General features: G+C 40.9%; 1 protein-coding gene and 1 long non-coding RNA gene across 4 annotated transcripts in view; one reads left to right on the forward strand and one right to left on the reverse strand.

The window, feature by feature from the left end:
- LOC121528396 overlaps positions 1 to 24,175 on the reverse strand; it is a 98,198-nt gene that overhangs the window by 8,198 nt on the left and 65,825 nt on the right. The window lies entirely within an intron of this gene.
- Positions 10,920 to 24,175, forward strand: part of LOC121528392 (alpha-N-acetylgalactosaminide alpha-2,6-sialyltransferase 2-like) — a 29,671-nt gene continuing 16,415 nt past the window's right edge. Inside the window, exons 1-4 of one of the 3 annotated variants that reach the window (XM_041815840.1) lie at positions 10,941 to 10,984; positions 11,049 to 11,158; positions 15,764 to 16,118; positions 23,694 to 24,024. In XM_041815840.1, the coding sequence (XP_041671774.1) occupies positions 15,970 to 16,118; positions 23,694 to 24,024 (480 nt within the window). In that variant the 5' untranslated portion in view covers positions 10,941 to 10,984; positions 11,049 to 11,158; positions 15,764 to 15,969. Of the gene's footprint in view, positions 11,159 to 15,763; positions 16,119 to 23,693; positions 24,025 to 24,175 lie in introns of all 3 variants that reach the window. The other 2 variants (XM_041815841.1, XM_041815839.1) reach the window with 2 other exon arrangements.

The following is a 24,175-nucleotide window of genomic DNA, read 5'->3' on the forward strand; positions in this document are numbered from 1 at the left end:
TATTTTTGACTTTTGCACTGAGCTGTCTGAGATTTTTAAAGTGAAATGATACATTAGATTAGTCTGCAGTGCTATACCAGTGTAGTGTAAAACCATGGCTTAGCTAGGAGACAGCATCAAAGTGCCTCTTATGTCAATGAACTTTGTTATACATCAAGAAATATGAAGGACTGCATGTACAAAATGACTCCCTGAATTCCACTGATCCCTGGTTCATGTGACAGCATTTGAAGTTCACTGAAGTTCACATTCTTTGTAAAAGTAACCCAGTTAAGGCTAACTATTGGCTAACTGCGCTTTGTTATGCTTTTACTCTGAAATTTACAAATCTTAAGATAATAATACTCCACCTCCTGTAGGATGACAACCTTCCTTGGTTTATAAAGAAAACAAACTTCTAGTAGATTGAAGGTTACAACACAAGCTAAACCACAAAAAAATAATACATTTGAAACAGGGAGGTGCAGGTTATTTTTGTCTGAGTTTTTAAACTGAAATGAGTCTTAAAGGAGCGACTCATTTTACATGAATTTGATAGCAGGAACACGCCTATGAAGTAGCATCCAACTGCTGCCGTGCTACAGTTTCCTATGCACCTAAAATTAGCACAATTGTTGCGATTTTAAAAAAGTGTACCTTAATTCCGTCACGTTAAGGCTGACAGCCCTGGGGTTAAATATAAAGTACTAACATACTAACATGGTTAGAGACTAGAATTAAAGTGGAAGTAGGATGCTGCTAGAAAGAGCGATAGGATGGATAGGAACTTAAAGGAAAAAGAAGAGATGAAAAAGAGGGACAGCTTGTCCGAGGTCAAAGATGGACGAATGTAGAGCGGCTTTTGAAAGTTTCTGAATGTGAAAGAGAAAAGGAAGAAGAGGATGAGGGGGAGGAGTAAGGAAGAATGCGTATAGAAAATGTTTATAGGATTAGGAGAGCAGAGCTGGGATCGAGGCGGGAGGAGACAAGGGGGCACGAGGCATGTGACCAAAGGTATGTTTTAAAAGCTCATAGGTTGGTCTTTAGCCTGATTCAGAAGCTGCACTGGGACAAAACACTCAGACTCGACAGACAGAGGGGGCCCAGAGTCACTCGCAAACATAAACTATTGTTTTGTAATTCTCTCAGGAGCCTCCACCTCTCAGCACTCACATTTAATTTATCCCCTCTCTTCTGTTCTGATTTCTTAACCTTTAAAACGATTGAAGAATTTCAAAGCCCTCCTTGTGGACACAGAAAGTCTTTGTGGATAAGATTTCAGTATGAACGGTCCATAGCATGAGTTAGTGAGGGGTCAGGGGGGCTGTAACAAGAGTTGGAGCTGCAGAGAGAAACTCTAAACCTCAAAGTAAAGCCTGTTATTTAGGTGCAACATGATGTGAAAAACCACTCTCTGATTGTAAAGGCCCTGCTGCCGCCAGAGAAAATATTTATTCTGTCTCTCCTTTTGTATTTATTTTCTACTTTAGCACTCTGTTATGATCTTTGTAGTGTTCCAGTCTTCAGAAAAGTCCTCTAGGACTTGAAGTTTCTCAGAGCTAGTGAGTGTTTAAATTCCTTCTTTAAGAATGCTAAAACTCATTTGGCAGAACTTCAGCTGCCGTGATAAACTTTATAACTATGCCATTTCTAGATGGTTTAAATAGAGTATGTCAGGTTTTTCTGACATGGAAGTAGTCCGAGCCACGATGTGAATGGTTCAAATGAAGTAGGTAGAGGATCGTGTAGAGCCGCTTTATGCAGTTTCTGACCTCAGTGGCAATAAATCTGCTGTTGTTACATTTCCTCATACGTTTTTTCCCGTTGACTTCTTTTCAGAGAGATTCATCCAACATGTTCCTTTCTGTTTCCACTACATCCTGACTGGCTGCACTCTAGATGAATTAAGGCCTGATTTTTGGCTCGATTCGCCTCGTAAATGATTGGAAATATCAAATGTTACATATGATTCCAGATTGGGCTGCCACCCATGAAAAGCCTCAGTAGCCAATGAGACGAGCAGAATCACCAACCAGATGTTGCATAAAGTAAACAGCTGCACAGAAGCAAGTAGAATATTAGAAAAGTAGACCAGCTTGTGGTTTTGTGGGACAGTTAAATGATGATCTAATAGCAGCAGTAGCATCTTGTAGGAGCAGTTCAGTTTGGCACTATATTGCTCCAGAGAATGGGGATAAAGTTACCGTGCCATCTTATATTCACATATAACCCAAGAACTGTTACGACTTTCATGCTGATGTACACCTGCGAATAGGATGGAGGGCCAGCAGTGCTGGCGCTGCTAATGTTTGCCACATTCTTTGAACCATATTTGGACTTTTTACCCTCTTCCACTGTGATTGTATCTTGTATGAATTAATAAACAATTATTGATTCCTTAGACTAACAGATGAAACATAATTTTGATTTATGTTCAACAAGATCTTAAATCATTCACTTTGGTTCTAAACTGGTGGGCTGTGAACTCATTTTCACTGGGTCATGGACATGTGCCTGGAGAAACAACCTGTGGCAAAGTCTATTATGTGCTTTTATTTTGAAGGACACGTCTCTCTGTCTTGTTTTGTCACATCCTTTGTACCATTTCAAGTCCAACCTGCCTCAGTTTTCATTAAAAATGCTTGGTTCTGATTGATTTTTTTCACGATTGTTCAATAAGGCGATGGAGGTGGGTACTGACTCCAGGCCGGTTGAGAACCACGACTTGAGCCCAAAACACACCAATGTTGCTTGGGGTCATATAACACACCTCAAATGCCGCTAACACACCCCACCAGCCAATACTGTGTCGGGTGCTTGATACCAGAAGTGAGAACCCACCAAGGGCTGCCCCCCCCCCATCGAGTCAGTTAAAAGGGGTTAATAATTACAGTTCAGTGAGGAATGCAAAGATTAATGCATTATGCAGCTATTCTCAGTTGACATTACCCCCATACTGATGCTCATTATAGATAGAGTCCTTATTGGCACCCTTGTTGATGCTTCTCTGTTACTTAGTGGAAAGATGAGGTGACGTAGATTTAATGGAAGGGTACAAGCAGAGAAAGGTGGTGATTCCATCTTTTTATAAATTCTATATTGTGGAAAAAACATATTTCTTTCCCTTTGTGTACATTAGAACACGTTCATTTCATTTACATTTTGCCTGATAGTCGTTTTACCGAGCTGATTGTGAAGTCCTCATGATTGAACTTATTTCACCTCATTCTTTGCTTTCTAGCATAAGGTCCTGTGTCCACAGCTGCTCCTTTTTTGCTCAGATCATCTAAAACCTTGTTTCAGAGCCTTTGACATTTGACTTCGGCTGTCATATAATTTTGGTTTCCTGGTACAGTGTTTTTGAACAGTTCTGTGGACTTGCTTTTTTCCCCTGTTTTAAAGAAATGTCACCAAGAGTGCATAAAAAATCAGCGTAGAAGAATCCAGTCCTGACATTTGCAGCAGTTGCAGACCTGAAAGTTTTACTCTCAACAAGACGGCTCAGATCAGTTTCTTTCAACTCTACTGTTGACAAAAGCTGATATAAGTCTCACCCACAGAAAAGCAGAAGTCATGGTTGTCTTAGTAAACAGAACTCACTAGGCTACATTACTTTGTATTGTAATGAGCACTGCCAGTACTAACATGGTGGCTGTGGCAGAGTTTCAGCTACGTTTGTGGGTCTCTGGTCAAAATGACCGACAGTCCTCAAGAATTCTGGCCTTTTAAAACTACTGGACATTTGCCTTAGATAGCCATGTGTGACTTATATTCTGCATTTAACAGCAATAAAACAGGAACACCATGACAGTTTCATACTGCATTTTTAAATTGTTAGCCCATCTGAAATTTCCCCTAGTGGAACTTATAAAGGGAATTTCTTTACTTGAAACAGAATTACCTTTTTATTTGTATTGTTAACATGTGGTTGGGCATACTGAACTAAACCATTAGAAAAGTCAGATTTCATAGCCATAATGTGCACAAACATCAGGATACCAGAGAAGAAAGTAGAAGAAGTCAAAATAACTGTAAGAGAAAAATAGTTCAGTAATAGCTGAATAAAGGTGAACATGGCACAAATGGATTAAGAGTGGAAAAAATGGGGCTAAACGATTTTGGAAAATAATCTAATTACGATTTTTCCCTTATTTTGCAATTACAATTTGATTAGCGATTATTTCTTAACTTTCTTTTATTCCTACACAAGGGCTGAACGATTCTTTGAAATATCTAATTCTGATGATTTTGACCCTTATTGTAAACCGGATATGAATCATTGCATTGAAGGTTTTTTGTCATTCTCATATTTATTAAGAAAAAGTACAAACATGAAGGTAGGATTTTTTTAGATTGTTCTTAAAAAATGGCACTTAAGTGATTGCATATGTCATGCATAACATCTCTGGTGCAAAAAAAAAAAAAAGGTTTAAAACTGTTATTTTGACACAAATGTCATGTCAAAGAAATATCGCACCTTCTGCGATTTGAAAATTGCAGCAGGCCATATTGCGATTTAATCTAATTTTCGATTAAATGCCCAGCCCTAGATTGGAGTGACATAAACTGGTTTGAAGTGGCAAACATGGGAGGTAAAAATGGTGAAAAGCAGTTAAAAAGTAGCACAAATGGGTTAGAAGGGGCAATAATGGGTTTAAAGTGGCAAAACTTGTGAAAAAATGTGGTTGAAAGTGTCAGAAGTGGCAAGAAAGGATCAAGCAGCAGATATGGACTGGGTAAAAAAGTGGCAAAAAATGGTTAAAAGTGGTTAAATGGGTTTAATGTGGAAAGAAAAGTTGGAAAATGGGCAGAAAAGGTGATGAAAAGGGGTTAAAAAGTGTCAAGAATAAACGATTTCCACAGCAGAGCTCAACAATAGCTTGGCACACTTTTCAGTAACAAAATGAAGGAACTGTTAGCCAGGGCGCTAGCACCAATGCTACTGATCCAACACATGTGCACTGATATCCTCAATAAATCACAACTGGTCAAGGCCCATTCTCTGGATTTATCAGGGTCCATTCTCTGGATTTATCAGGGGCCATTCACTGGATTTATCAGGGTCCATTCTCTGGATTTATCAGGGGCCATTCACTGGATTTATCAGGGTCCATTCTCTGGACTTATCAGGGTCCATTCTCTGGATTTATCAGGGGCCATTCACTGGATTTATCAGGGTCCATTCTCTGGGTTTATCAGGGTCCATTCTCTGGGTTTATCAGGGGTCATTCTCTGGGTTTATCAGGGTCCATTCTCTGGGTTTATCAGGGGTCCATTCTCTGGATTTATCAGGGTCCATTCTCTGGATTTATCAGGGGCCATTCACTGGATTTATCAGGGTCCATTCTCTGGGTTTATCAGGGTCCATTCTCTGGGTTTATCAGGGGTCATTCTCTGGGTTTATCAGGGTCCATTCTCTGGGTTTATCAGGGGTCCATTCTCTGGATTTATCAGGGTCCATTCTCTGGATTTATCAGGGTCCATTCTCTGGGTTTATCAGGGTCCATTCTCTGGATTTATCAGGGTCCATTCTCTGGGTTTATAAGGGGTCCATTCTCTGGGTTTATCAGGGGTCCATTCTCTGGGTTTGTCAGGGTCCATTCTCTGGGTTTATCAGGGGTCCATTCTCTGGGTTTATCAGGGTCCATTCTCTGGGTTTATCAGGGTCCATTCTCTGGGTTTATCAGGGTCCATTCTCTGGGTTTATCAGGGTCCATTCTCTGGGTTTATAAGGGTCCATTCTCTGGGTTTATCAGGGTCCATTCTCTGGGTTTATCAGGGTCCATTCTCTGGGTTTATCAGGGGTCCATTCTCTGGGTTTATCAGGGGTCCATTCTCTGGGTTTGTCAGGGTCCATTCTCTGGGTTTATCAGAGTCCATTCTCTGGGTTTATCAGGGTCCATTCTCTGGGTTTATCAGGGGTCAATTCTCTGGGTTTATCAGGGTCCATTCTCTGGGTTTATCAGGGTCCATTCTCTGGGTTTATCAGGGGCCATTCTCTGGGTTTATCAGGGGCCATTCTCTGGGTTTATCAGGGGCCATTCTCTGGGTTTATCAGGGGCCATTCTCTGGGTTTATCAGGGGCCATTCTCTGGGTTTATCAGGGTCCATTCCCTGGGTTTATCAGGGGCCATTCTCTGGGTTTATCAGGGGCCATTCTCTGGGTTTATCAGGGGCTGAGTCAGTTCTGTGGGCAGGCCTTTTTTAAACTAACTGGACTTGCAACAAGTGGGAGCACTTACCACTGCTTATTAGAGTGGATAAGGAGGATGAGTGTCCTGCACCAGTAGCAGCATTAGATTCAGTAGCAGTATTGATGAGGTCAATGTGGGATAAATGTTATGTTTTGGTTTAGGATAAGGGCATTTTGCACTGATGGGACCCACAATGACTCATTTATGCTGACAGCGTTTCCTTTTTTGGAGGAAGAGTGTTAAAGCAGGACTTTAAAGAGTCAGAATTAGTCACAGGAAGAGCCGCGGGTTGAGTATCACAGCTCTAAAGGTTCCCAGTTTCTGGGTTTGTTCCTGCAGTGGAAATGCAGGATTTGTCACTTCAGCCACATCGTTAGTACATTAAAATGAAAATCAGAGCTATGGTTACTAATCAAACACTACTAATCAGGGTCTTTTAGAGGAACAGTGGTCGATCCGTGCCTCACTTCTGTGGGTTTCACGGTCACTAACTGTGAGTCATGAGGAGCTGAAGGCCTTCTCTCGCCGCTCTGCTTCTGTTGGCGAGTGGGAGCGGTGGGGGAGGCTGCTGCAGGCCTTGGACTCTGAAGACTGGCAATGAGAGCTGGCATTCCTGGTGCATGCCCATCTTACCAGCGCCAGCAAGCCCTGCTTTTGTGTTTGTGTGCCACCGTTCCTCCCAGTACGACCTCGGATGACCCCGATGGTGCCAGATATAAACACATGAGAGCACCCTACTGTTCTTTTTATTCATAAGTGTGTTTATGCAGCAACCCTGCTGTCATTGTTTTCATTCGTGTCATGTTTAATCCTCCTAAGCCACACAATGGAACATGTCCCAGCCTTGTTTTAGTCCAGCCTCATTGCTCCTAACCCTGCTGGTTTACAGACCGAGGATGGCGACTGATCCATCTGCATAAAGGGAATAAAAAGCGAAGACTGTTGAGAAGACACACTGTGTTTTTGTTTTTGTTCACTGATGGAATACAGACAATTGTTTGCTTGTTTCTGCTCCCCGCCTTCCCATCATCCCTCGCTCTGTCAAACCATAAATCATGGGTTTGGAAACCAAGAAGTGTCTCTGGTACCGAGGGTTTAAATGAGCGGTTTAATTCCTGAAATATCAGTTATCCAATATTTAATGACTATCTTGTAAATCAAAGTGTTGCCACTTTTGAAGGCTTCTTGGCTCTTATTCGCAGCCTTATGGAGAGCAGTTAAAGCTCCTCAGGGGTGTTTCAGTCCATACATCTGGATTCACGTCCAGAGCTGACCCACTTCTTCTCTTTCACCCTCCCCTCTCCTCCCTTTCGCTCCCTTGCCCTCCAGCTTGCTCACTTCCTGCCGACTGCCAAAGCGACCGGTGTTGTGCACTGAAACGTGTCTTCCCTCTCAGAATATTTCCTTTCTTTTCACGGAGGAAACTGAAACTGCAGAGGCACGCCGACCATTGACTCTCACTTGGCTCTGTAGGCAGCAGCTGAGTGTCCAGCCGCTGCAGGAGAGACGGAGGGAAAGAGCCTGGTTTATTGTGGACATAAAATACGAACTGTTCTTTCATGACTTCTTAATGTATGGAAGCCCATTTCCACCAGCTCAATAAAAGAAAATGTAGCATGGCTGGGCATTGATGGAGAAGAAAAGTCCTAAGTAGGGCGCTGGTTTGGCTCAGTTGGTAGAGCAGGCGCCCATATACAGAGGCCGTAGTCTTTAACTACTAGTCATTGTTTGGATCATGTCTTCCATCACTCTCTACCCATATTTCCTGTCTCTTTTCAGCTGCCTCATTAAATTAGGGCAAAAAGCCTCAAAAGAACCTTTTTTTTAAGCCTTAAATGCCAGTTTAGCTCAGCTGGTAGAGCAGATGCCCATGAACAGAAGCTGCAGTCCTGGAAGAAATAGTCCCCTAATTGACTCCTCATCCTGGTGCAGGCCTGCCCACAGAGCTGTCTGGACCCCTGAAAAACCCAGGGAGTGGGCCCTCCCCAGCTGTGATTTATTGATGATATCAATGCATGTGAGTACAATCAGGAACATTAGTGCTAGCTTCGTCCTAATAGTTCCTGTCATTTTGGAGCTGAAAAGTGTGCCAAGCTTTTATAGGGTTTTGATTTTAAAACAAATTATTTTCGACTATTTTGCCATTTAGAGCCCATGTTTTTCCACTGTTAACCAATTTTTGCTACTCTTACCCCCTTTTATCCACTTTAAACTAATTGTCACCACTATTTTCGTCTTTTTCCCTTACTTTCAATGTACATTTAACCATTTTTTTTTATTTTAACTAATTCTTGCACTTTTAACCCATTATGTCACTTTTTAACCCATTTTCACCACTGTTTCCTTCCATTTTTCCACTTTCAACCCAGATTTAACTATTTTTACCCCACCCCCGCATATTTCCAGCCATTTTGGCCACTTTTTGCCCAATTTTGTCATTTTTAACTTCATTTCAACACCATTTCCTTCCATTTTGCCCCTTTAACCCAGATTTAACTATTCATGCCATGTTGAACTCAATCTTGCCACTTATTTACCCATTGTGCCACTTTTTAACTTCTTTCCCCCATTATTTCCATCCATTTTGCCAACTTTCAATCCAAATCTAACCATTTATACCACTTTTTTACCCATTTTGTCACTTTTATCCTCTTTTCATCACAATTTCCTTCAATTTTTTTGCCACTTTAAACTAATTCTTGCCACTTTTAAACCCCTTTCCCCCATTATTTCCATCAATTTTGCCAACTTTCAATCCACATTTAACCATTTGTGCCACTTTTTTTTTTTTTTTTTTTTTACCAATTTTGTCATTGTAACCCCTTTTCACTACTATTTCCTCCCATTTGGCCACTTTCTACACACATTCAACCAATTTTACCATTTAACTTAATTTTTGCCACTCCCTGTTCACCACTATTTCTAACCATTTTGCCACTTCTAAACCAATTTTGCTACATCCGTCCATTTTGCCTCTTTTCACAGTTAATAAATTATTTTCCATTACATTCATCTCAGTTCCTTTCTTTCTTATTTCCTGGGATCCTGACTTTTGTGCACATTGTAGCTTTGCTTTGCTCTCTGCCCTTGTTTAGACACATTGACTCGGTCAGCGAGCTTAGCTACACTTGTGTTTGCATTGTCAGTTTGTCTTGTAATCCTGTTTTATGTTGTCTACACTCAAAAACAGATGCTGCATCTCAAGGGGCTATCCTTTAATAAGCTATAAGGCAGTGGTTCTCAACCTTTTCAGCCTGCAACCCCCAAAATAAAGGTTCCAGAGACTGGGGACCCCCGCTGTACCTGAAGCGGTTGAACACAGCCATGCACAATCAGGAGTAGTCGTGTGCAGATAAGGCTGTCCATAAGGGGGGATAAAGGGGGAGGACCCAGCCAAACTGGGGGCCCATAGAGGTCAGCAAAACCATGGTCCATTGTGAAGTTAAGCTGTGAAAACCATATTTTATATTTGACCTGAATAGTAACCACTCTCATCAAAGAAACAAATATCTTTATTTATTCATCTATGTAGTAAATAGCCTTCTTTAAATGAAAATTACATAATTAAAATGGGTTAAAAATAGCTAAAATTAGTTAATAATGGCAAAAATGGTGGAAAAGGTGATGAAACTGGATTTTTAAAGAACATAAATGTGTTAAAAGTGGCAAAAATTGGAGAAAAATGGCAAAAAAGGACACAAAAATAGTTAAAAAGAGATTAAAAAAATGGCTGAAATGGCTTTTAAGTGCAAAAAATTGGTGGAGATTAGGTGGACTGGGATGAAAAATTGATTAACTGAGGTTCAAATGGGCAAAATGAGTGTAAAAATGGTTGATAGAAGCAACAATAGGCAGAAAGTGGCAAGAATTCGTGTAGAAGTGGCACAAACAGGCAGAGAAAAGTGATGGAAAGGGTTTGTAATTGCCAAAATGGATTTTAAGTGGTAAAAATGTGCTAAAATTAGCTAAATTGGTGTTAAAAAGTGATAAAAAAAAGGATTCACATTAAGTGAAATTAGTGTAAAGTGGCAACAGAGCAATTTAAAATCTACTCTTAGTTTATCTAAGGCATCTGGTGACCCCCCTCAGTGTCTCGAGACCCCAAAGGGGGTCCCGACCCCAAAATTGAGAACCACTGCTCTAAGGCATTTATAAACACAGCTTTAAGTGCATTACTGATGCATTAGTAAAGCATTCGTAGACCCTACTAATACTTTTCACATACATGAGTTCAGCATTTATGAATGTGTTTATTAATGACACAAATATAAGTAGGTTTACTCCTGCTTAATAGTGTGTACTTAAAAGGTTATTCCTTTTTACTGCCATAAACGCTGTTGCCTTACTTCTTCTATTGTTTCTGTAACTAGTAGAAATGAGTCTCCATCTTACATGAAAGCTGTCGGTGCTGTTGAGGAAGTAGTGGCTGCATGTTCCTGCTTGTCATCTCATTTTTCCTCTTGTTTCCTGTCTGTCATGTTGTTGTGATTCAGGGTCTCCACACATTGTGAGCATAGCAGGGATCCTCTGAGCTGCCTGCTCATGTCTAACTTTATAAGCCGGTTGCAGTGGGCTTCTCTCCCTCTCCCCCTCCCCTCTACTCCCCTCTCTCTCTCTCTCTCTCTCTCTCTCTCTCTCCACAGTTGAGGGGGTTGACCAATTGCCAGCAGCTGTTGCTCATTTCACAGTGGCCCCGCCCATACAGTGCTGAGGCTGGCAGAGCAGCCGCTATTCCGCCAGAGAAGCCGGGGAACTTAGAGGAGCGTGTTTCTGCTAGAGCCATCAGAGTGAAGAAAGAGGATTCTCCGGAGGTGAGAGAACTTTCTATCTATGTGAGCTTTTAGTTTGAACCTTGAGGAGCTTTGTTTCTTTCAGACGGGAACACCAGAGTCGTCTGACTCTTAAAGGGAGAGACTTTGGTCAGGATTGGTGATAGTCTGAAGTAGGGCTGGGCAAAACATCAAGCTCTTGACACAGGACACACGGTAAGACAACGCTGTTTCTACTGGATCAGCTTATGCTGCATTTAAATAACAATACGAGTTTCTTTTGACTTCCTCTGACCATTGGTGAGGTTGAATTGTGTTTAATAAAAGTAGATGCCCAGCTAAATGCTCAGTAAAAACATAATTTGTAATCAGAACTATGTGTATAGACCCCAAGATAATATATGTGAAAACTAAAGTCTAAATAAAGAATAGTCTTAGGAGAATTTTGTTTAATTAAGGAGCTTTGATAAGCAAAAATCAAACATTTATATCTGTTTTATATAACTGCAACAAAAATAGTAGTCCTAGACACAAAAATGTGGGTAATTTATTATTTTGATGACCAAAACTTGCCAGGAAACTTTTTCCACACGACATTAATTGCACAGTTATGTTGGCAACCAGCATATTTGTGCAATTTGGACAGAGAACTCTCTCTTTAATGAAAGTATGAGTGACGATCCAGGCTGAACAATTAAAAAAAATATTGAATTACTATTATTTAGACTTATTCTGTGACTTTCCTATCGTTTTTGGTATTAAATGAGACATTTTTACATCATTATTGTCTTTTTTTTATTGAGAGACATAATAAATAATTATTTAAAGAGTAAAAACATAATTGGTGAGTTTGATTTTTTGAATTTTTGCAAAAAGATGATTTATTCTTACATATCTGCTGCAACATTTGAAAAGGATTTTTGACATTTTACCATAAAGACACATTCAGCTTGCATTTTAAAAGCTGCAGAAGGCAATGCTGCAATTCCATTACATTTTCAGCCCTAGTGACGCTCATTACGTTTCTGTACTTTTGTCAGCATGCTTCATTTAAATAATGACAGTTTTATACAGACATTGGGAGGTGAATGGATGCTCACGTTGCTCTTGGAAAATGATGCACAATTAGAGATGAAACCAGGACTATAAGCTCTGATGCTCTGATCTGAAGACCTAACTAATAAAGGCGTTTTAAGTATTTCCTTCCTTCCTCTTTTTTTTGTCTCAAGAGCCTCTCTTGTTCTTCCTTTTCTGGTGACTACATAATTCTAAAACAGACAGTATTAAGGATGGCAGAATGTTCTGACAACCTTAATGTATGTACGGTGTTCCCAATTTTTTGTACAGTAACGGCCCGTGTCCACAGCAGCTGTCTTTTGTGCTGGCACAAACCACAACCTCAGTTCCAGAGTGCTTCTCCCTGGCATTTATTGTTGCTTGGTTACTAAAATTGACTTGTGTGTCCTCTGTGGTTTTCACATCATCGTGTTCAAAAAGCTCCTTGTGCATGAGTGTTCATTTATCAAGTAATTATCAAAAATACAAGAAAACAATGAAAGGGAACCTTGTTCTGATAAGAAGAAGCTGTAGAGCGAGAAACTTCATCCTAAAAAAATGGGTCAGATTAATTTCTCTGTCTCCATTATAAGAAGTCCCCTCTTCTTGATTCTGATTGGTCTTTAAAGTAGAAGTCACATTGACGAGCACTGGAAACTACACCAGTGGCTATATTCTTTCTGGGACCTTTTCTAGAGAACGTAGAATTCTAAATGCATTTAAATGGATTGGCCTGACAGATTATTGATGCAGATATTTGGCATTTGATCAATCATTGGTATCTGCATTTCATTTTACCGATAATCGATAAAGCTAATCGGAAGAACGATGGGCTACTTTGGATCCACAGCAACTTTCCACAGACTCACTAAATGTCTCCTGTCTTTGGTTCACAAGTTGGTCCGCTTTGCTTTCACACCTCAAACGAACCGCACCAGGGTTCGTTTGGAAGCAGACCGAGACCCCCTGTTTTCAAGCGGACCAGAGTCTGCTTGTTTGGTCCACACCAGAGTTTGTTTTAGCTTTCACACCACTCCAAACAAAACAGACTGTCCGGGAAAATGGACCAGAGTTCGTTTTAAGAGGGCTGAACAGCTCTGGTGTGAATACGCGCTTAATTGAGACCCTGGCTGCAGAATTCTACATGTTGTGCACTGAAAATGCAGGACTATGCCAGTTAATCAGTACTGCAAGCACTAAAGTGTCAGTTTTACTCGGTTGTTTGAGTGCCATTAAAGACTGGATGTCAGATAATTATCTACAGCTAAATGCTGACAAAACTGAGGTCCTTGTCTCAGCCCCAGATGGTTTAGTGCCAGGGATTTTGGAGAAACTTGGTACCCTGTCTACTGTAAAACCTGTTCTGCGTAATCTTGGTGTTTCATTTAGCCGCTCATTAGATAAACACGTCAATAATCTGGTCCATTCTTGTTTTTTTCCAACTCAGAAATATTGCTCAACTAAGACACATTGTTTCTACAGCTCAGATGGAGATGGTTATTAACACTTTCATTTCCTCCTGTTTAGACTACTGTAACTCACTTTTCATCTGTCTTAGTAAAACATCTATAAATCGTCTACAATTAGACCAAAATGCTGCAGCCAGACAACTTACCAAGTCTTCAAAAAGGTCACACATCACACCAATTCTGTATTCCCCCCACTGGCTTCCCATACTTTTCAGAATACATTTTAAGATTCTTGTGTTTACTTTTAAAGCCCTGCATGGTCAGGCACCGGCCTACATTATGGAGCTCTTAAAACCTCACAATCCCAGCAGGACTCTTCGGTCCTCTGATCAGGGTCTGCTGGTTGTTCCACACTCCAGACTCTTTGGAACTCTCTTCCATTGGGTCTAAGATCAGCAGAAACAGCTGATTCTTTTAAAAAGCAACTTAAGACCTACTTGTTTGGTCTGGCCTTTACTTAATCTGTTTTGTGCACTGTGTATTCTCTTATTGTACCTTTGCATTAATCATTGTGTTTTTTATCTCTTTATAAAGCCCTTTGTGACCTTGCTGTTCTTGAAGTGTGCTATATAAATAAACGTATTATTATTATTCTCATTATTATTATTACTATTATTATTATTTAAAAAAATGATGGCTGCGGACACAGGCTACCTCCAATTGTTTATGCAACAGCTGCATCGTGATCCGGCGGCTTATCGTACTGCACATCTAGTCAACCGGAGCAGTCCCATTGCCTGCGTCCAGTCCAGCTCTGGTTGACCCAGAAGCGCCACTCCACCCCGCTTTGTTGGACATACAATGCAGGTCTGTCTTCGGCTCTGGTAAACTGCGTCAGTCCACATATAGGTCTTTCAGACCAGTTGGGCTCCGTGCCGGTCCAGCCGCATTGAAACAACTGTTCCCATTAACCATTTAACTTTGTAAGGTACTCACCCATGGTGGAGGCAATAAAATAATGAAATCATGCTGTAATGAATGGCAAATCAAGCCCAAAAAGGCAAAATACTTCAGTGTTGGCACACTCAGTCAGAGGAAAACCACAGCGCTGTCTTGTATGTGGAAATTTTGGGTTACACTGTGTCCCAACAGCATATGAGCAGACACTGTGTCACATCCCAAGACACTGCACACTCACTCCATCTATTGAAAAGAAAATCTCTGCCCTGTGAATTTTAGGCTTCTCTTGTAAATAGAAGAACATGTTGTCTGTGATTTCTTAACATTAAAAAGTAAGGAGATACATATCATGTATTCATTCAGCTAAAAAATACCCAGATGTGTTTTTGGATCAAACTGTCCAGACCTAGTCTGCTGCATTTGTTTGTTCCCCTCTTGTATATCAGACTCTTTCTGGAGGCATGTTAGCGAGGGTTCAATCACTTTTTTACATTTTAACTATTTGCTTAAACTCCATACTTTATTGACTTTAAGCCAAGAATTACTATGACCCTGATGACTGAGAACCCACACAGAAAGTCAAATTTTATCCTTTTCTGATCTGGTTTGGGAAAAAAAACAAAACAACTTCCTTTAGGACTTCTTTTCCTGCCATTGCTCTTATCAGAGATAAGCTGTGCTACCCTATCACTGGATCACCGCAACACATTCCTTTCATTCCCCTTATAGCCTCAGCCAGGACTGGACGGCCTACTCACACTTGACTGGGAAAGTATTACTCACATTGTCATGAGTGCTGTTATTATTTTCTTTCTTCACAAAGTCAACAGAGGGATTACTCTGGAGGACTGCTGGACTTTGAGCAGCTAAAGAAATCTAAAGAGCTGATTTGGGTTCCTGACCTCAGGCTGTGTTTATCACTCTCCTTACAAATAGGTGAGAAGTGGAGAGGGGCTGGTCTTCTCTGTGTATGCTAATGCCTTCTTAGGGCTGAGACTCCCAACTCTGAGCACAACCAGCAGAGTTTCCTGTAAGACTCGACTGCTGGTTTCCTGAGATTGTTGTCGACCGTCAGCTGCATCAGACTTGAAGGTTTTTAAAGAGCGACCAAAACGTTGCCTGCTCAGCTCTCTCTCCGTGTGGTTCGTTCGCATTTAGTAGTTTGTGGCTGCAGTGTTTCCTCAGTGAGAGCAGAGAGGGGACGTATAAGAGCAGGGTGTAAGGAGGTATGAAGATTGTTACCCGTGCTTTGTGTTGTGGGGCAAGAAGAAAAGGTTTCATTAAAAAGGGATTATTTGGAACTGTGTTGACACTGAAAGATACGGTTTCCACTTTCATCCTGCCCCCCCCCCCACTCATGTCTTTGCCCTTGTCCCAACTCTCTCTCTTTCTGTAGCTATGCAGAGAAGAGGCCAAGACTGGAGTCCAGACCTGCTGGGGGCCAAATAAACCTCAACACCAAGCCTCCTGAAGAGTGGCCCACCAGAAAGAGACAGAAGACGATCCTGAGCAGGACTACATCCTTGCCCTGCCTCCTCATGTGCCTTAAGGTGGGGCGAAGAACATCTCGTCACCAGGGTCCACGCACTCTTTGACAAAGGGATGGCGCTGCGAAGGACGCTGCTGCTTGGCTTGGTGACCGCCATTGGCCTCATGTTTTTCTACATCCTGTGCGTGAACCTGGAGGGGCCTCCAACCTGGTCTACAGTGCCCCTGAAAAACTTCCAGTTTTTCTCCCTGGGAGTAACCAGGTATGCAAACTAAACCGATCAAAATACGGAAAGTCTGAGTGATTGTTTCGGTGGGGGATCGGTGGCAAATTTCTCTTTGTTATGGTCAATTTAGCGCTAAACAACTTCCAGACAACATTTCCTTTTACGTATGGCACTTCCATATATCCACTGTGTGATAGATATTTCAACATCCTTTTGGTAAACCTCTGATTTAAAGTGTTTGAGAAGGGCAGAACTTTTCAACCAATTCTCTGAGGGTGATTAGACAAGCGTTCTGTCTGTTACATTCATTACATGCCAACCAGCTCGGGTAAGTGGTGTACTGTCGTGGTTTACGAATGGTGGAGCTTGTTGTTGGATCAAGCTCATGCCAAAGCTGGTTGGGAGTGGAGCAAAAGCATCTTCTATGCCTAGAAAGACTTTCAGTGTGGCTCTGTGCTCTTCTTTGCGGTCCAAATCTGATAAAACACTGCCGCTAAAGCTACATCTGAGCTAATACCCTTACCAGCTTGCATTACAACTAAACCCTGCCTGTAACTATTGCATACTGTTACTAAAGCAGGTCAGGAGACAAGCAAAACATCTTTCCACTAAGAAAAGATGTCAGTTTGGTTCTTTGCTCCTCTTTAGATAAATAAATGTGGTCCAGTTCTGACAAAACTACCGCTACACTGTAGCTACACCCAAGCTAACTGCTACACAGGTGGCAGCCATTGCTAGCAGCTTCCAGTACGACTAAACCCTGCCTTTAGTTCTCCTCGAATGACATCAAACATCAGGCCTCGGACAATCATTTCATATTGGAGATTTGACAGCTAGATCTTTCTGATGAAGGACGTAGAATCTGGCAAATCCATTTGCCTTGCAAGTTTGTTAGTTTCAGTCAAGATTTCCTTTTCCATATGGTGCTAATGTCTGTAACTGTGGCTCTTAACTGGTCTAACCTTAATACTCATCACCCCCTCCTTAACCAGAAACTGTCAGCCTGCTGTTAGATTCTCTTAGTGTTTTATACTAGATATTAAAAGGGTAGGATTAAGTAAATTCATACTTGTTTATACATGTAAACTGAGATGCTAGGTCATTAGCAGATGATAGGTAGTTTAAAAAAACATTTAAGAGTTATTTTCACGTCTTCTTAAAATATTAGTGAATACATTCAGCTGCTAGGGAGTTCTCGATCAAAACAATCATAAAACTTAACAATAGAAATACTAAAAATATTACAAAAAATAACAAGCAGAGCGTTACTGCTCAGCTTTGCCCACCTCTTCTGTTAACTTCTTGTTTGAACTGAAGACTGCTTAACAATAACTGCACTCCATGAAGTGTGTTTACTAAACAGTAAACCAATGTTTAGATTTTTATGGATCAATTTCACATAATGAGGGAGAAAAAGCGGTCAACAGTGGCCTTCCTGGAATGCACTGTGGGCTACTCACCAAACATTCTCTGGGAGTGCTTAGGCCAAAGCCTAAATGGTGCCTGAGTCTGTTCTTTTAAGAGAAAAAGGGTGTTAAACATCAGCATGTGACTAAAAGCTGCCTTGGTATCATCAGGGATTCAGAGAAATGTCTTCAAAAGATGACAATAAGACATTTCAGTAAAGAAAAGATGCGCTTAAATAATCGAGTGCACATGTATTGCCTAACGTATTGCATACCTTTGGGTGTATTTTGGGTTTTAGGGTTGGGGTACCAAAATTAAGCACCAAAATCTGTGTTGTAGTTCGACACAGTAGGTATGGGATGTGTTGGTACAGGTACCATGTTGGTATGGGATTCTGATACTCATCCCTGCCTTTAAGGACTTCTCTAATAATGCACTTTTATGTTTCTTTTTCCTGTCTGTTAGTTCAGCCATGTTTTACTCCATCTAAGGACCAAACTGCAACATTTTTCTGGAACTACATTTCAGTCAGGAGCACTCTCCTCATACATTATGCCATTTTGTTGCAAAATGGATATAAAGTTTACTTGGTGTAGAAGGAAGCAGCATGCTTTGACTCTCCGGGTAGTGCATAGCTAGAAACCCTAATATGGATAGATACATTGATGACAATACATACTGAATACATTAAAATTAGTTTGAAAGTAATTAATCCATAGTTGCATGAATCTCAATACAAGGTGGAACAAGCTTTACACTTTGAAAGAGGAGGCTGGAGTGGAGGAGATGAAGCTTTGCCAGCAGCAGCAGCATGGTTCATCAGCATTGATGCAAGCAGGGATTAGTGAGAAGTTTGTCATATTTAATTTGTTGAGAGAAAGAGCTGTGATTGGCTGTGGGAGCTGGGAGGCGATAACTGGAATCAGCTGGTTATCAGCTGACTTCCTTGTCCTGCGTGAACTAATGCTAAGCTTCACTGGCGTGTTTTGGAAATTTGGGTTGTGATTTCTCATTTAGGAGGAGGTGCTAGATCCTGAGACTAAACCAGCTGAAAACTACTTACCTAAATATCTCCTCAAATTAGAATTGAATGTCAAGATTTCCTCACGCTCCTAAAGACCTGATTTTGAATTTTATGTTTGTTAAAAGAGTCAGTTAACAGCCTAATATGACTGCACTGTATGTGCAGACATGGGGAAGGCAGAAAGTTTTAAACCAAGGTCTGAGTGAGGAAAAAGGGGCAGGGGCTGAAGGTCTAGACTCTTAAATCATGAGTGGTAGGAAAATTTTCATGGTTTTGGTGTAACCTGCACTTATTTTCCTTCTTCTTGTATCATTGTGGTTCACACAAAGATGCCACACAGCTCTCAGACTACTCTAATGAAAAAAAGGAAGCCCCTGGAGTTATTTTACCAGGGGTGGTCTCTTACACGCGTATGTGAAACGTAAGCTTTGTTGTAGTGGGCAGCGGTCCAGCTGTAAAAGCCAGATAAGATGCATTAAGTCGGGGGAATAAATGGGAAACATGGCCGCTCCTCAAAGGTCTGTCTCAGACCCTCAGTGGTAAATTTAGACATGTGGTGCTTGCAGCTCTCTCATTTTAAAAAAGCTGTTCTTTAATCTGAAGCCCTGGGTGAAAATAACCATGTGAACATCCTCCTCACTCCCCCGCCGTGGCTCCTGTTTGATGCGTGCGCCCTCATTTATTTCAAAGGGATGTGGCGGCTTTTACATAAAAAAAAAATCATTTCATTTTCGTGTAAAAATTCAAACATTTGTTTTAAATGTCTTATTTTACCATGATTGCAGAGAAACATATCCCACCCTTAAATGAATATTGAAAATACGTATATAATATCATGAAAAGTACACCATTAGCTGTTTTTATTCATGCATTTCTGAAATAGTCTAGAACAGAGTTACTGCTTAACCAAAGAGCCAAATTGTTGAAAAATACCTTTGCAAGAGCCACAATCTGAGTGGTGAAGCAAAAACAGCTTAAAGTACAATGGTGATAAATCAAAGGTAGCAAAAATGGTCAAAAAGCAACCAAGGTGGGTTAAAAGGATTGAGAATGAGGAGGAAAATGGGTCAGGAAGTGGCAAAAAATGGGCAAGACAAAAAATGAGTTATAGGTGGCATAAAATGGTCCAAATGTTGCAAAAATTAGTGAAAAGTGACTATAATTGGCAAAAAGCAATCAAGAGTGGCAAAAATAGGAAACAAAGTGATATTTAGTAGCAAAAGGTAGCTAAAATGGGTGAAAAGTAGTAAAAAAAAAGGGCAAAAACTGGATATAGTGGCAAAAAGAAGCGGCAAAAAAGAGGGAAAAAAGAGGATGTGGTATTTAATGGCAACAAGTGGCCTAAATGGGTAAAAATAGCTACAAAATGGTGAATAAGGGCAAAAATGTGGTAAAAATGGCAAGAAGAAGTGGCTTAAATGGGCAAAAACTAGGAGAAAAAGTGGTATTTAATGACAAAAGGTAGCTTAAATGGGTGAAATTTAGGAGAGAAAATGGTAAAAGGGGGCAAAAATGGGTATAAAGTTGCAAAACATGGGTAAAAAGTTGGGAAAAAATTGTCAAAATGGGTAAAAAAAAATAGGAAAAAGCTGGTATTTAATGGCAAAAGGTAGCTTAAAAGGGTGAAAAGTGGAAAAAAATTGTAAAAAGTTTTCCCTTTTTAAAGGTTTTCTGGGGGAATAATATTTAAAATGAAGACATAAAAGATCCACATGTTGAGTATCACCGGTCTAGAAAATGTCAGACTGCCCCAGTTGTCTTCCTGTTTGGTTGTTCAAATGAACATCTCACAGTCAGAGGCATGATGTAAAAGAACAACAGAAGTGGCGACAAATTAACCAGCTTCAATACTTTATATGCCATTGCCTTCAAATCAGTGCAACTTATAGTTTAGCAGTAACATACAAAGTTTTAGCCATTCTGCCTTTCTCCAGACTCCATAAAGAGAAATATGAGACTGAAACTGTCTGCACTTTACAGCCTTCCTGTCCTCTCTCAGTCTAACCTTTGATCAACACTAACGGATTCCACTAACACTGACGTTTAGTGGCTTTATCACATTTTATGCCCTTGTTACCAAACTTTATGAGGTTTACTGACCGCTACAGCGACACCAGAAACATCTGCTGTGTAACACTGAGGAGGCCTCAGAGTGCTCCATGGTTACTTCAGACCATAGCCGTCTTCTCTGATTTATAAGAGGGATTTTCCTCTCATGTCTTACAGAAAGCCTCGATCAGTTTGATTGTAAAAAGTTCAACTTGGAGGGATTTGTGTTTGAATGCTCTAACAAAGCTGGTTTGTGGTCTTTGAGCCAGGAATATAACAACTACTGCATTATAACTGTGCTGATAAAGAGTAACTCTTAAGAACAGTTGAAACATTGTTTTAAAAGTCCCAGAATAGGAACAGCTTTTAGCCTCAAGCCTAAAACAGCCATCACATCCAACCTCGAAGTCTCCTGCAGAGTGTAACTGCACTGTCAAGGAACACACATTGTTCTGTCATGTTAACCCTCATAAAGACGGTGCATTTGTTGACAACAGGAAGGTGGCAAAAAGAACTCCATCAGCTTATAAGACGCAGTCATATGACAGTTTTTTTCATAAAAGTGATTCTGCTAGCGTCTACACCCCGTTATTTGCAACTGTTAATGTGGAGTATTTGTACAATCAAATCAATGTCTACCATAGCTGCTCAAACATCAGAGAGGCTAATGCACTGTATGCTAGTTATGATAGGTTTGTAAGGTTCCAAATCTATGAAGCTAATTTTAATCTTGTCAAGCAGAGACAACTTTTTAGTAAGTTGGTTTGTTTGACTGCAAACCTGAGGTATGGGATAGGTGACCCTCCACTGGTAATGACACAGCCTAATGTCATGCCTAAATCTGTTCTGAATAGTATCTGCACTGGTGTACACCAAACTAATGGACAGGTTCTGTCTGTCCAGCTTCTTGTTTGCTACTTCCCCTTTTCTCTCTTCATAGCTCTAGCTGTCACCGTCTTCTTCCGTCTGCAAGCCTCAGCTGTTGTATCAAACAGCACTGAGACAGGTTAACTGGCTTCTTTTTAGCTGGTGTATGAACTGGGGATGTAAAATCCTGTGTTTCCACATGCGTTTGTGATTGTTATGTGTTTATCTGTAAATATACAGACGATGCTTCCTAGCAGTCCGTGACACAAAGCATAAAGGCTAATTTTGTTTAACTGCCAATAAGGAGTTTAGTTTGTTTTTGGAGAATTACTGAGACATAAATCAGACCAATATTTCATTTTAAAAAGTGACAAAGATGGCCTGCCATGGATGTAGCATGTTTTGTGAAATATTTCATTCAAAAGTAAGAATGTGTGGGGCACATGTGGCCCAGTGGTTTAAGGTGTGCCCCATGTACGCGGTCAGTTCGGGTTTGAATTCGGCCTGTTGCCCATTCCCGCTAACGTGGCATGCCAGATGTATTTGTTAACACATCCATCTGGAAAACCTCCCATACACAGTGTTTGGTAAAGGGCAGAGCCCTCAAAAAAAAAAAAAACTCAAAGGGTGATTGGATGAATGTCCTGTCTGTCACATCTTTACGGGCCAGTCAGAGCAACAAAACACGTGACGCAGTCGCTACCGCCGCTAAGGAGTAAACTCCATAGAGAACTGCATAACGTGAACCATGGCGACTGAAGAGACTGGACTTTTGTTGATTTTGAAAAGAAAACAACTCACTGCTGTTCTTTTTTCTTCTTTTAATGGAAAAATGTCAAGTTCTGATAAAACTGGTGCTTTAGCAGCATCCACGCTAATCTCTTCCACCATAACTGCACCGGCCTCTTGTTGCTGCTTGCATAAGTCATGACTCTGCCGTGCCCAAAAGTACTGCCCCTAGATGCTGATTGGTCCTGTCACTTTCTAACCCGGCCCAAACGGTTCAGACGGGAGCTTTCCAAGATGGATTTGCCAGGAAGAAACACATAAACGGGCAAATCCATCTGCTTTCCCGCATGTCTCTCCCCAGCTCTCTCGTCCCTGTTTCTGATTCTGTCCACTGCCCTCCTCTGTCAAGAAAAGGCATAAAAAGCCACAAAATAAAAAATCTTAAAAGAAGGAAAGTGTATAACTACAATCAATAATAAAACTCACTGTTTCTTTCCTGCTTTGGAAACTGCAATGAAAAGTCTTTCTTGAAGGTTTGCTGTAAACTCCTGGTCTGACCCTGTTGCAGTATTTACAAGCATTTAAATAGTTCTACTTTGGTTTTTAGGGCAGAGAGAGCCATCTTTTAAAATTTGTTTCATAACAAGCCAAAACTCCTCACAGGGGCTTTAACTGATCTTTGCTTCAAACACAGGAATATCCTATCTAGAATTAGACCAGTGGCTCTAACTTGAAACCAAATATCTGTCCGCATAAGACTTTATCATTCACCAAGTTTACGGGTTTAACAATTTCAGGTTTTAAAGCTTGTGCAGAATGATGCTTTACTGTGTTTTTCTCACTTCCAATGATGAATGTGTTACTGTGTGGAAACTCGATAAACGGGTCGCTTGCTCTCACTGGTTTTTGTGGTTATTGCTTCAGAGGAAGCCCAGCCTAGAATCATAAGTTTCATTTTGCATCATTCCATTTCCAATCGATACCAGAAAGATTAAAAGCATTATACAAAAAAAAGAAGCATTAAATAGCTGTTTTGACACCACATACTTGAGAATTAACGGGTTGGGACTAGCCTTGAACCCGGACAAACCACTGCAGTCTTTGGGAGTCAAATCTTGCCTAAAATTGGGCTCAAAGTTGTCTAGTTTGGGGCCGGCTGTACTCAGATAATCAGTCCAAGGGCAGACACTTCTATGAAATGAATATGGGTTTTGATTCTCAGAAATATGTGTGTTGCAAAAACCTTCTCTGTGTAACTGACTCCACCAACCTGTAAATTAGACCAGACCATCCTCCTCGTAAAGACAATGCTGATTATAAATCTTTCATTTTTATCTGGCTCTAACTAAAATAAAAGAGACATGACAGAAATAGATATGACCATGTAATATTAACCACTAAGTACTCTTCTAAAACAGTGAACTGTTCCTTTAAACAGCATGCCTCACTACATGAGGGCATGTTGGGTTTCTGATGATTTATTTCCACCAATGACACCCCGGGCTCATGGCCAAATCTCGTTCTATCTTCCACAGTGACTCACGAGGCGCTGAGGAGCCTCTTCTCAGAGACGGTGACCGGCTGACTTATCCGCCCCCCTCCTCCAACTCTAACCTCACAGATCAGCATGAGAACACACGTGCAGAACGGATTCCAACACCCCTAAACACTGAGCACAAACAAGCAGAAACCAACGCTCTGGAGGTCCCCAAGTCCAGTTCTGATGATGGCTCGGACAAAACCAGAACCAGGATCAGTACCAAAGCCCCTGCAGTGAAGCTTCAGCAGCCCACAGAGGCAGTCAGGTCAAAAGAGCCTCCCCATATCGGAGACACCTACATGAGTGATGACATCCCACCACAAACAGTGAGTATAGAGAAGGATTTTTATGTCATCTGTGCAAAACAGTGAGCCTGTTTATGGGATTCACAGCTTCATAATTCTGAGAGTAAGCATAACAGACACATTTCTCTGAAAACGGAGTATTATCCACTACAAACTCATGTTCAGTGTGACT

The sequence above is a fragment of the Cheilinus undulatus genome, linkage group 20 (assembly GCF_018320785.1).
Source record: "Cheilinus undulatus linkage group 20, ASM1832078v1, whole genome shotgun sequence".
In the NCBI taxonomy this organism is placed as follows: domain Eukaryota; kingdom Metazoa; phylum Chordata; class Actinopteri; order Labriformes; family Labridae; genus Cheilinus; species Cheilinus undulatus.